The sequence below is a fragment of the Ceratina calcarata genome, unplaced genomic scaffold, assembly GCF_001652005.2.
Source record: "Ceratina calcarata isolate Rehan_Ccalc_2016 unplaced genomic scaffold, ASM165200v1 scaffold371.2, whole genome shotgun sequence".
NCBI lineage: Eukaryota > Metazoa > Arthropoda > Insecta > Hymenoptera > Apidae > Ceratina > Ceratina calcarata.
Window position 1 is genome coordinate 306,581 of NW_017160229.1, and position 13,026 is coordinate 319,606.

The 13,026-nt window shown below is 34.8% G+C and overlaps 4 protein-coding genes across 6 annotated transcripts; 2 read left to right on the plus strand and 2 right to left on the minus strand.

Moving 5' to 3' along the window:
• The first annotated feature begins 2,080 nt into the window (after positions 1-2,080).
• Positions 2,081-5,076, plus strand: LOC108625801 (uncharacterized). The gene is made up of 2 exons (XM_018026086.2): positions 2,081-2,635; positions 3,299-5,076. The coding sequence occupies exons 1-2, from the start codon at positions 2,552-2,554 to the stop codon at positions 4,667-4,669; spliced, it is 1,455 nt and encodes a 484-aa protein (XP_017881575.1). The 5' UTR covers positions 2,081-2,551; the 3' UTR covers positions 4,670-5,076.
• A 1-nt stretch (position 5,077) lies between these two features.
• LOC113464440 (thrombospondin-1) lies at positions 5,078-6,056 on the minus strand. Its single transcript, XM_026814246.1, has 2 exons — positions 5,560-6,056; positions 5,078-5,290 (listed from the first exon to the last, which is right to left on the minus strand). The coding sequence occupies exons 1-2, from the start codon at positions 5,648-5,650 to the stop codon at positions 5,097-5,099; spliced, it is 285 nt and encodes a 94-aa protein (XP_026670047.1). The 5' UTR covers positions 5,651-6,056; the 3' UTR covers positions 5,078-5,096.
• A 150-nt stretch (positions 6,057-6,206) lies between these two features.
• Positions 6,207-8,717, minus strand: Taf11 (TATA-box binding protein associated factor 11). 3 transcript variants are annotated; one of them, XM_018026126.2, is made up of 6 exons: positions 8,626-8,717; positions 8,257-8,438; positions 7,715-7,974; positions 6,871-6,958; positions 6,711-6,807; positions 6,207-6,646 (listed from the first exon to the last, which is right to left on the minus strand). In XM_018026126.2, the coding sequence occupies exons 2-6, from the start codon at positions 8,395-8,397 to the stop codon at positions 6,513-6,515; spliced, it is 720 nt and encodes a 239-aa protein (XP_017881615.1). In that variant the 5' UTR covers positions 8,398-8,438; positions 8,626-8,717; the 3' UTR covers positions 6,207-6,512. The 3 variants fall into 3 exon arrangements, with proteins under 3 accessions (XP_017881615.1, XP_017881614.1, XP_017881613.1); XM_018026125.2 differs by having other exon boundaries at positions 8,564-8,655; XM_018026124.2 differs by having other exon boundaries at positions 8,257-8,489; positions 8,564-8,655.
• A 425-nt stretch (positions 8,718-9,142) lies between these two features.
• On the plus strand, positions 9,143-12,936 carry abo (de-etiolated protein 1 abo). Its single transcript, XM_018026121.2, has 9 exons — positions 9,143-9,234; positions 9,340-10,065; positions 10,307-10,444; positions 10,513-10,657; positions 10,722-10,830; positions 10,914-11,106; positions 11,256-11,539; positions 11,867-12,073; positions 12,292-12,936. The coding sequence occupies exons 2-9, from the start codon at positions 9,658-9,660 to the stop codon at positions 12,473-12,475; spliced, it is 1,668 nt and encodes a 555-aa protein (XP_017881610.1). The 5' UTR covers positions 9,143-9,234; positions 9,340-9,657; the 3' UTR covers positions 12,476-12,936.
• Positions 12,937-13,026: the final 90 nt, after the last annotated feature.

A 13,026-nucleotide genomic window follows, 5' to 3' on the forward strand; every position in this document is an offset into this window, starting at 1 on the left:
TCACGACCACTGTGTAGAAATATTCGATTATTACAATTTGTTATTAAAAGAAGAAATTGGAAGGTGACTGACTATTCCGAAATTTTATTCTCAATTATAATACATTGTCTTACAGAATCAAATGGTATTACCATGGGTTTCTGTTCGGCACCATCCATCATCCTGCATTTCTCAATTACCTCTAGGATTGTAATTCAGAATCTGTGATCCATCCGGTACCGTCATCAACGGCGTCGTTCAACAGCAAATCGAACCAGTATTCTATATACCAATCATGCACACAGATTGGCATATACAAGACTGATTCAAGTTACTGATTATATATATATCTTTTATATTCATTGTTATATTCTGATCGTCTCGTTCACCCTCATATCTGAACCGAATCTTGTGTCTGGCCACATTCTCGAAGTATTTCTCCACCTTCTTGGCGGTCGAGGTACCCAAATGTCTGTGTTACTTTATTTTATATGTATGATATAATTTTCCATCTTTCATGATTGGCTGTTATTGTTAAAGTTGAATTTCGTCAAGGACTTCATCAAGCCTATCGTTATCGTGTCGAAAGTAAATCGGAGACGGAAAATTATCATACATATAATGTAAAGTACTACAAAGGTTTGAATTCTCATCAACTGAGATCCTGCAAAACTTCTCTCCGAATTATGTCAAGTTCAATATGAAATATCTCGAAAATTTCATCTTAAAATCGGCACAATTCGGCGAGAAAATCACGTTCGTAAAATGTTCGCCGCTGAACTCTTTGATCCGAAGTTCGCTTATGTTTCCCATGTTGTTGCACCACGTTTGTTTCAAATATTTCTTATACACTTTGAACACGGTCTCTACGACTGAAAATGTTATACAGCTTGGCGCCGTAGCCGTTTCTACTGCCCGTCAGTTTCTTCTACTCGTCATCGTAATTAGACTGGTACTGAAATCTTGGCTGAAATCAACTGAACTGATCGTTAGCGAGTCCTACTGGAAATGGAATCAGAAGTTAATCATTTGACTTTACAATAAGAAGAACTGTCAACGTAAGAAGTGTAAATATACATGCTTCGAAATGTATAGATATTATGAAGAACTTTTTTTGCTCTCTTCTATCGCAAACGTTGGTGTCCTACTCTAAACGTTGAACAATTTGAACAATTCTCGTCTAATCATGTAAAAGATATATCAATTTTAAATAACGAAAACTTATAATAAAGAGAACTTGTATCGAACAAGAGCATTTTCGTACGACAATACGTGTATCCTGGTTACCAGAATCAGGGTTCAGATGTCTAATAACGTATAACGAATAATTTTTTTTTTATCAAAATATCGAAAAATACTTCAAATAAAAGTTGTTTGTCTTCTAACTTCAATATTTAACAAGTTACGTATGATTATATGACATTTTATTGGCATTGACGAAATCCGACCGTCGTCGGCAAAACGAAATGGCATCGTCGAAACAGCGAATTTTTGACAAAAAATTTCGTTTTTCCTCAATAACTCCTAAACCGTTGGACCTACGGAAAAATTACATACGACCTTTCTTATAGAGAACGACGAGATCTACAATTTCCATGTAGAAACTTTTCGCTAACGTCAATAGTTAATGAGTTATTAACGAAAAACGAAAAAACAGTTTTTTGCAAATTACTCGTAAACTATTGACGTTAACGAAAAGTTCTTATACAGTGATCTGAACAAGAACGTATATAGTTGACGCAATCGGCTATATAAAAAAATGTGTCTGAGTTGGCTAAATAAAAGAAATTCGTTTAAGTCGGCTTGTCTGAATCTGATCACACGAAATTGAGTGAATAATCAATTAAAATTTCTATTTCCCGATAAGTTGAATGATTTAAAGAATTTAAAAAAATACGGCGATAAAAATTTCCGAATAGTCAGTCAATATACATATATCTATACTTAAATATGCATTCTGTACATTTATATAAATATATACACTTAATTCCTAGGTAATTAGAGATTCTTATTTAAATTTATATTATTTTTAAATTTGTATAATAGAGTAATGAAATTGGATTAGGAAAAAAGTAACGCGACATTTACTTTTTACTCGCGACTTTGAACAATGAAAATTGTTAACGAATTTTTTTATACATTACATAGTAAACTAAGTCTTCCAGCATCCCACGGAAAGTGATGCTGTTTGGTCCAATATATTAGTCGGCTATCCGGACGTTCGTTTTACGAAACGTTGTTCATTATTCGAATAAAGAATCAGGAGAGTCCATAAGCGCTTGAAAACCAGTTGTTCATTCTGCGCATCATCGCCCTCATTGGTCACTTCCGCCACTTCCCAACGCATGCATAATATTGCATATAAGCCATGTGCTCTGGTATGTTATAGTTTACAGTGCAAACTGCAAGTCCCAAATTGGGATTGGGACTCCCAATAAACGCAATAAACCAGTAAACCACTGGAGCACTGTGATAGAGCGTCCTAACCTAACCATCGTAACGGGTGTTTGAAGTGAGAGCGTCGAGAGTACGTAATTAAGCAAAAGCTCTTTGAAAGACTTTTGTACTTATTATGCAGTCTACTATACATTTGAAAATGGAGGATGATTCTGAACCATGTACTGTGCCTCCACCCAAAAAGAATCCATCAGGGAAGGTAAGAGATTACTAACATGTATCATTGCTGTGTTAGGAAACTTAATCTAACTAATCGAATGAGTCTGGAGGAAAGGAGAAGCGGGGTACGCAAAATAACAACTCGTTGAATTTCGGTTGAAATAACAAATAATTGTTTATTGAGCGAACGGTACACCGGTCACTCGCAGAATCTGTATACAAAAATCAGTTTTCGCAATTTCGGAACTTAATATTTATTATTGTGCCGTAACGTCCGTATGTGCAGCGAGGTCTGCTCCATGTCTCGTTTAACGTCGATCTCTGGAAAGAAAAACAAACAAACGTGGCGTATTCGCCAGATTAGTTTCTTCTTTTCTGTCTAATATTGTTCCTACATATATGTATATGTTACTGAAAATTCGAATGCGTTACACGAACACTGGCGATTTCGACAGGCAGACGGTGTTTATTTATCTTTCGCGACGGCTCGCCAGACTAAGAGATGTTATACCGTTTCTTATAACCGGCTATAATCGTAACGGATGCGAATTTAATCCTAATGCTCAAGGCCGAGCAATACTTTTAAACCTTGCACTTCGATATTCTAAGCGCGAAATATTCCTTTGTCCTTTATATAAAATACATATTTAAAATCATGGCTTTGTGGCGTACTTACGTATACAAAACTTTTTTCTTTTTGTAGTTCGTTGAATCTTCTCAAAAGATGAAGATTATAAATTTATATAAAGATATAAAGACCCGAAATCCGGGCATAAAGTACAAGCCCATGCTACAGGTGCTATCTCAACAAACGGGAATTGGCCGGCTGACAATTTCAAAAACAATCGCAGAATACAAATCGACAGGCGCCGTAACATCGCCAAACAAGAAGAGGCCACGCCTCAACATTTTTGAGAAAATGTCTGAGGCAGACATATGTGCTATTCGGAAGACGATACATGAATTTTGGTTTCGTAGGGAGATCCCGAATACGAGGAAAATTTTGGAAGCCGTAAACAATAACGCAGATCTTCCTACGTTCAGCGAATCGTCGTTATATAGATTATTAAAGCGCATGGACTTTAAATTTATAACTTGTGCGCGTAATAGCGCTTTGATAGAAAAAGATCATGTTGTTGCTTGGCGTCAGAACTATATTCAGCAAATTCAAGCCTACCGAGCACAGGGGCGTCCTATATATTACGTTGGTGAAACGTTATTTATACCGATTTTCCCATCTCTTACAAAAGTTGAGAACGGGATTGGTGAAACGTTCGTGAAAGTCGAAGACTGCGGAGAGAAAATTTTGTTTGACACGATCTTTACCTGTCCAAGAAATGTCACAGAAAGGCGGCTGTCGACAGGGGTAACTGAGCCCTCTGATAAGGGAAAACATCTAATAATAGGACACGTCGTATCATCAGACGGGTTTGTACCTGGAACCCTCCTCTGCTTTGAGGCGAAGAAAAATTCTCTCGATTACCGCAACGAGATGAACGGCGACATATTTTTCGATTGGTTTCGCAGTTTTTTGCCCATGTTACAAGACGGGGCAATTATTGTAATAGATAACGCTGCACATCATAGCGTCAAAATCGAAAAATATCCAACCTTGAGTTGGACAAAAAATGATATTATCACGTGGCTGGTGGGTAAGGGGGAAAAGGTGAATCCTCACTATGTAAAAGCACAATTGATTGGGCTAACTGGAAAGCATAAGCGTCCAGAAAACAATTATGTAATTGATGAGTATGCAAAACAACATGGTCATATTGTGCTACGCCTTCCCCCTTATCACAGTGAACTCAACCCCCTCGAGTTAGCATGGACAAAACTTAAAGATTATATTACAGCGCGGAACATAACATATAAGTTGGCTGATATCCAGCAATTAGTCAATGAAGCTATCGAAAATGTGTCCACCGAATCGTGGCAAAATTTAATTTGTCACATAATAGACGAGGAAACCAAGTTGTGTCAACTCGACCACATTACTGACGATATTTTGGACAACAGTGGTGATTGGTTGGATCAGTCTGATGATTCCGACGCGAGTAACACAGAAAACTTGTAAATATGCCCAAGTTTTTGTAAATATTGTATTCATAGTGTAAATAATCATGTAAATCACGTAATAATATTAGGTAAACATTGTAAATTTCTGTAAATTTGTTGTAAACATTATTTAATTTAATGTACACAACCATGTATTTTCTTTGAGACGTGAGAAGACTTAGCTTATTACAAAATTTTTTACACATTATATAAACTAAGTCTTCTAGCATGCCATACAAAATTATGTTACTTGTGTTAATGTTAGAAAACATTTGTATTACGTCCGTTTTAAAAGGTATGCAAACACCTTTTTGTAACCAATCAGTATTCTGTAATTTTGTACTACTTGAGTTCAAGTACTTCAGGCAACCTTATGGTTCTACTGCAATTATTGAGATTGAAATAAAACAGTGGCGAAATGAGAAATGGATTTTTCAATAGATTTATTATCTAGTTTTGATTCCAAGCCAGTTAAGGATATTAGTATCACATTTTTTTAAGTGGCAAGTTTTAATTTGTGCCTTCTTTAATCCTTTTACGCAATTGTTCGCCGAACAATGACGCCAACGAACCCGTCGGCCATTTCCGCATGTTACACTACATGTACTCCAATTACCCCAATCGTCCCACACTCCGTTTTCTATAACATTTACAATAAATATTCGTTCCACGCACTAAAATACATTCAATATAATAATATCGATTCAAAATAATTAAATTGTTATAATTTTCAATTCTGAAAGAATCGTAATTTATTCATTATGTCTGTTATATTATTGTTATTTCGAGAAAACTGATATAATTAAATATATATAAAATTCATCTCACAAAATAATTGATTTAATAATTAAGAGTTCCATAAATAGATTTCAAGCCCTGAGAAAGATACAAAATAAATCATTTACTTACCTTCTTCGCTAGTAATCTCTGGCCTGAACAAAGAATCACTTTTTTCTTCCTCATTCAAAGTAGTGGCTCTATGAAATCGTCCACTTTTCATAGAATTTTCATAAACAGTCTTATCCAAATAACTAAGTAATTTACGTTGACGATTGTTTGAACTTTTCACGTAAAACTGACTGCGACCAAATTTTTCATCATGTCGTGCTACTAATTGATCAAACTTGATTCATTGCGTTAAATTAATATTAATCAAAATTATAACGATGGGACTAACGTGCTAATTTTAAAATAACTGACCTTCATGCATCTACATCTCTTGTTATTAAACGTACAAAAATAATTTTCAAGACTTGTTCCATTCGTAGAAGATTTGATAGAGTTCAATTCGATCGAAGATAAATTTCCTTCGCGATTTTCATGCATACTGCTTTTAAAAATTTAATATTAAGTTCGGCAAATAATTGTATAATTCAATCTTATCTTAAACTTAAAAATTACTTTTTGCATTGAACTTCGGAATTTTTTAAAAATGTGCAGCTAAAGCAGTGCGCTAATACCACTGTGAGTAATAATCGCATATCATATTAATCCCTTTCAGTCTTTTAACAAGTAAATGAAACTTATTTAGATTAAAAATAATTTATAAACTAACCTTATGAAATAAACGATAATTTTATTTGACGCTGTATTCAATTATACGTGCCTTCAGAACGCTACAGCGTCTCTCGACTTTTAAATATATATACATACAACTAAAATACACAACGTTACATTATAACTTAATCGATACATCAGAAATAACTCTTTATAATTGTATTATCTACTTATTTTAAGATACATTTTATATACGTCTTAATACTTGAATACATGACTCAATATAAAAATATATATTGGACATTTCTAGAGTTGTAGGGTATTTATTAGAGAACTGAAATAAATTTGAAGCTATCATATTGCATTCACAGTCGGAAAAATGTTTTATGCGCACGACCATTTGGAATTTGTCCTTGAAGTCTTAATCTCCTAACTGCTTCCCGTAAATGTTTCGGTTGTAACGGCCCTGTTTCTTGGTGGGCCTCCATAACATCGAGAGCTGAATTCAACATTCAATTAAAACTATACAATCCCATACTTTTAAATAAAGATTTAAGACGTACCTTCTTCAACTATTTCTCCAACAAACACTTTGGCGATACCAGACATAGCAATGACCACATTTTGTGACACGGAACAACCGGTTATTGTTTGCATGATCTGTAAGAACGCAGTTGTAAGATAGAAAGTTTACAATGTTTCGAAAAGAAAAATTGTAATTACCCTCTTTATGGCTGCTTTTGGAAATGCAGCTCTTCTGTACATTTCATATCTGTCTAATTGATCTTCTGTAAAATTGGAGACTAACACTCTGTTTTGCGAAACAAAAATTAGAGCATAAATTAATCCGTTTCGATGTATACACAATTATTAAAATGCGGATTTTTATCCAAAGTTAAACATTTGGCAATTTGGAAAGTGAAATCTAAATTGAGATTTCCTTTATCCTCCAAAAATAGTGATGAGTAGATTGTATACTTTTAAGCTAAACTATTTATAATGTCAATATACGAAATAAGATCTAAATAGGAATTTTTTTTGTATTTTACAAATCATAATATGCATTTCACTTTTAATACTTCGCGTATCCTTGCATATTAATTAAATCTTTTGTATTTCATCTACATGCTATTTTTTTTTAAAATCCGCGGTCTATTGATGGGTATTATACTTTCAATGTTCTGCAAATTATACGAACTCTTTATATTTTCTATATAACCAGTTTTTCTATAAATCCAACAATCGAAATATTCTATAGAGATGTGCGAGTACCCGAGAAACCGAGCAGCTCGATCCTCGAGTCGAGCTAGCAAAAAACCGGGCGAATCCGGGCGATAACTCGATAAATTGAAATGCTCGAGCTACTCGAGTGCGCTAAGCTGCTCGGGCCCAGGGAGTTGTTCGGACAAGTCGACCAGCTGAATCGCATTGTGTAACTTGGTGGTTCCGGCTTGACTGAACGTCATGAGTGTGCGATGGTTCTCGGACAGGTTCAGTTTTTTGCCAGCTCGACCCGAAATCGGTTTTTCGGGTACTCGCACATCTCTAATTCTATATAGACACATACTGCATTTTTTCTCTCTCCTCTTCTTCCAATTCCTTTTTACTTTTCTCTTTACTCTCTCTCCTCTCCTTAATGTTCGTTGGAATCGCATGAGGTAATACTATATCATTTTCGAATATATCTTCTGTCGTTTGTTCTTCTTCTCTATTATCGTTTTCATTTTTAACCACTTCCAATTGATCTTCCACTACTGTACACAATGGATTAGATCCAATCTCCTCTGGATCAGATTGAGACTGCGAACTCATCGCATCAGATTCTATCTAGCATTTAACATTTAATGAATGACTTGGAGTATTTTATAATGCATTCAAGCATAAAGTACATCATTCTCACAGTTCTTATAAGTAGATTTAAAATTGTCATTTTTCATTTCAAAATAACAAGATATAATACATACATATGAAATTCTCAAAATTTTCAAGTAACATGTAAAGGGTCACAACATTAAAAAATTAATCATGAACATAATTTCAAATTATTTATAATTGATAATCAGATTACTTTTTGTCCTATTCTGTTCACTGTTTACAATTCTAATATACCTTGACTTGCACATTTTCTGTATCCATTGATTCTACATCTTTGATTCCAGAATTTTTAGGACTATCCTTCTCTTCCTTCTCCTCAACTTCAATATGATCACTTTCATTCCCAGAATCTTCTTTTCCAAAAATATCATCCATGATTCGACTGATTAAATTGCAAACAATATGAATGGAGTAACCTGTGTTTACAAGTAACAAATACTGCTCTGTTTATCTGTAGTCAACAAATCCTACAGGAATGTCACTGAGGTTAGAACACGCGTAGTAAGAAAACACAGAAGAATTTATTTATATTTATACTTACATTGCAAGTAATAATTTAGTCGATGATGCAGAAGAAGTCGAATAGATGTTAATTGTACTTACTACGATATTTTTTATTTCCTTGATATATCACTTTCAAAAAACAGCTAGTTACCTAGCATCTAGCACTATTCGCGGTTTGATTCAAACGTTCCCACTATACGCGGATACGCGACAGTGAGGGGTATATACAGAGATGGAAAGGCTTTTCATCTCTGGTATATAATTATATGGATCCATGGACTATGGACCTATTATTGATAATTCATGTAATTATCCCATCAAACCATCTGCCTGCAGCATAGACATATCGACATGAGGTTACGGTCATGCGCGAGTGACAATTATTGGTATTGGTATTGGTACGCTTTTTGAGAAAGTGGTACTGTTCTCTCTTATACTGTGACTGTGTCCAATCTGTGTCCGCTTTCGAACAAAAAAATGCATACGCACGTAACTGTCTCGACGTTCTGGCCTCGCTTCGATGAAATGAGCTTTTGTACTCTTATTACAACTTACAGGTCAATTGACGTATATACACAACGAAAACAAATATCTTGGATTCCCATGGACCGACATATTACGTCTCGGATTAAAACTGAAGGTCCAAAAGATAACTTCCTGTTTGCTTCATTGTGATTCCTCTGCTAATTTCAAGTTTGGATTCAATTGGTTTGTATATGTCTGTTAAGTCATTTTACTGTAAGCGGTAACACAGAAGCGAATAAAGGAACTAGACATTCCTCTTTTTCGTAATATAAACATTTTTATAAACAGGTCCATGGTGCTGCTACTGGTTTTTATACAGCTCAATGCTCATACATCAAACCTAACCTAAAAACGACTGTCAAACACTCATGCCTAATGTTTGATTGAAACTATTATGTCGAAGAAGGTTTAGAACAACATAAATAATGAAAGAGTTAATTATATTGCAATACGTGCCAGTAATATAATATTCATATGTATTCAAATTTTTTAAATATCAAATATTGTTCTTGTGCGTGAAATGTAATCTACAAAAGTGTTTATGCCTATCAAGAATAACTTTTACTTCCGATTGAGTGTTCTAACTTATGACCGAGATATTCAAGGATGGCTGAGGAAGAGGGAAAAATTGAATACGTGACAGAGCCTTGCCCCATTAGACCACGGAGAATCGGGCCACAAAACATAGTTGTACGGTTAAAACGTAGGGAAACATTCGGTTGCCCTTATGCAGCTACGCACGTGCATATTGCCAGACAATTTTACCAGAATGTCTTCCCGAATTTCACGGTGATGAACGTGGAGAAGCCTCCGTGCTTCCTGAGAAAATTTAGCCCAGATGGTCGATACTTAATTGCGTTCAGCGCTGATCAAACATCCGTTGAGGTTTATGAATATCGTGGGGCGTCCGCAGCTGCTGATTTGCTAGCAGGTTGCGAAGGAGAATACATTGGGCATAAGAATGATGAGCGTAGCTTTCAAATCAGAAGGAACATTTTTAATAGATTTTTTAAGGTACAATTGCTACACTGAATTTTATGGATTTATTAGAAAATATAAAGATTGACATGCATGAAGATGTATATAAAATATCAGAAACTGCATTACTATGATTACATGATAAAATGAATTTCTATTTAAAATGCATTTTCGTATCCGCTACAAATAATACTTTATTTTGCATAAAAATCATTGAGTCTAGTGATTGTAAACGCCTTCATTGCTAAAGAAAACAACAATTTGTATGTATTTGCAGGCTAAGTGGGTTGTGAACGTAGTCCAAAGCAATGAGCAATTGAACAGGGAATGTAGTCTATTCACTGATGATGGTAGATATGTGATTATTGGCTCAGCTGCACATATCCCAGACGAATTGAGACCACACTTTTACCAAGTAAGAATTGTATTTTCTTATACGTAAGTTTTGAACTTCTAACGATAATATTAACTTTGATTTTGAAGATTTACTCCAATAACGAAGCGCTAACTCCGAATCCCAGATCACCACTCGAAGATTACAGTCTGCATCTCGTCGACTTGCACGGGGGAAAATTATGTGATACTAGACATTTTAAAGTGGACAAAATATATTTATCGCACAATCAAGGTAAGATCCTTTAATTGTATCAAAATCGTTCAGAGTATTCGAAGAATTGTTTTTTTTTTTATAGGCCTTTATCTTTATAAAGACATACTGGCAGTGTTATCTGTGCAGCATCAAACTATTCATATATTTCAGATTCTTGATGGTATGTTCATCAACGTCAGAACAATAGGAAGGTAGTAAAGAATTCCCTTTTTACATTTTCTGCAAATTCACGATCTATAAACTTTTTACTTTTATGCTAATTAATTTGTGACAGGTTTTGTTTAGAGGATGATGCTTATTTGATTACAAGCGCATGTCCTGGCGTGAATTGTCGCCCATTCCGAGACGTTATGATAAACAGCCTTAAGCACAAGTTGTTGGTTTATTTGTACAAAAGAGCAGCATATATCAGTGACACGAGTAAAGATCCCTATGAATTAAGACGCTTTTACCAATATTTCGACCAGGTATCAATTTGAAAGCCATGTAGCATTTTAGATTCAATCACGAAAGTCTATATGTATTCCATAAAAAGTATGAGGCAATACTTTTTATGAAATGTACGAAGACATTCATGAATAAATGTACACGTTTGTTTAACAAGTCAACGTTTCAGTTGAACGCGTTGCGAATGTGGAAAATGCAATTGCTGGATACAAATCATATTCTTGTGAGATTCGCGAGTGAGGAGGTGGCAACACTTCAGGCGAACGAACCCAATGTGCAACCGGCGCTTCTTGTCGTTTACGATATGGTTTCAGCTAAAATATTAGCCGCATACGATAACGCGTCCACGCAGTTGTTAACGCACTTCGAAAACTTCAGCGATTTCTTCAGGAACGCTAGAACGAGTAGCGACTGTCAGTACATGTGTTCCCCTTCTAATAATATATACGCAAGGTATGTCGTACAATAATGCAGTATGCACTTAACGGGGTAGGTTCTAATAGTAGCCTAAGACAGAATGTCAATGTTACCCACAATGAGTCAAAAATATGGGTTTACTGGAATATACTACGAACGACGAAGTCGTGAGCCGCGAGGCAAATGACGAGTGAACTAATTATACATTCGCCTCACCACGCGCTTCGTGATTCGCGCGAATGTGTAAATGTGATCTAAGACTCAACACAATATTTCATACAATAATTGATACATTAATTTATTCTATATTAACATAATAATTGATGCAGCAGTACTAATAGTTCATTCGTAATTTTTGAACAGATTATTGCAGCAAAGATTTAAGCAGACCATAGTAAGTGCCAGGTACGGTGGCGTTACGGAAGCCACTAAAAGATTACTTGCTCAATTACCGATATGCGCTCAGTCTTATTCCAGTTCACCATACCTGGATTTATCTCTATTTTCCTATGATGATAAGTGGGTGTCCATGATGGAGCGACCAAAGGCTTGCGACGAACATCCTATACGGTATCGTTTGCATTTTTTTAATCAACTTTATATATGTAAATCTGTTAACTTAGTAAACCAGTGCTAAATCTGTAATTTCAGATTGTAGTACGTAAAATTATTAAAAAACTAACTAAAAAAAGATAAGATTCCAGAATTCCGCTGTGACTGAATTAATAATAAATGTGAATAAGGAATTTTCTTATAAAAAAATAATCGCTGTACAATTGCTGTTATAGATTTTACGCTCGTGATTCTGGCCTCCTGAAATTTCGAATGTACGCTGGGATGTTGGGTCGAACGACACCCACAGCTGCGAGACGATTGGTTGCATTTACTTTTCATCCCACAGATCCATTCGCCATTTCTGTTCAAAGGACGAACGCCGAATACATCGTCAGTTTTCACGTCAGGCACATTTAAATTGAACTTTTGTATTTCTTTCAATGAAAATACGATCTCCTTGTACAGAGTTTTAGTAATAATCAAACCGAACAATTCTGAGGAATCATAAATGAACGATCTATGCACAATTAATTAGAATTATAAGTTGAATTCATTACCTTTATTATGAAACAAGCAACTCCATTTCACGTTGGCCTTACTTCCATTCGATATAAGATTATACTTTACTATTAATATTTCAATGATGAAAAAGAGTTACGCTGTTTTCATAATACACTTCTCATTTGTTACTATTTTCATGTTAATTTAAGACTGTTAGATGTAAGATAATAAGGCATTATAAGGTATGAGAAGAAAATGGCTATATATATACATGTAAAATTGTAAAAAGTAAAGAGCGATTGTAATTTCGAAAACAGTTTGTACAGTTATTGTTCGTTTTTTACTATACTATGAATAAAGTATTAATTTTCATTAAATATTGCTGTTCTACTTTGATTATTCCACAAATGTGAACGGAATTAGATAATATTGGATGACTTATTAATAAACTCAATATCTGAGATGAC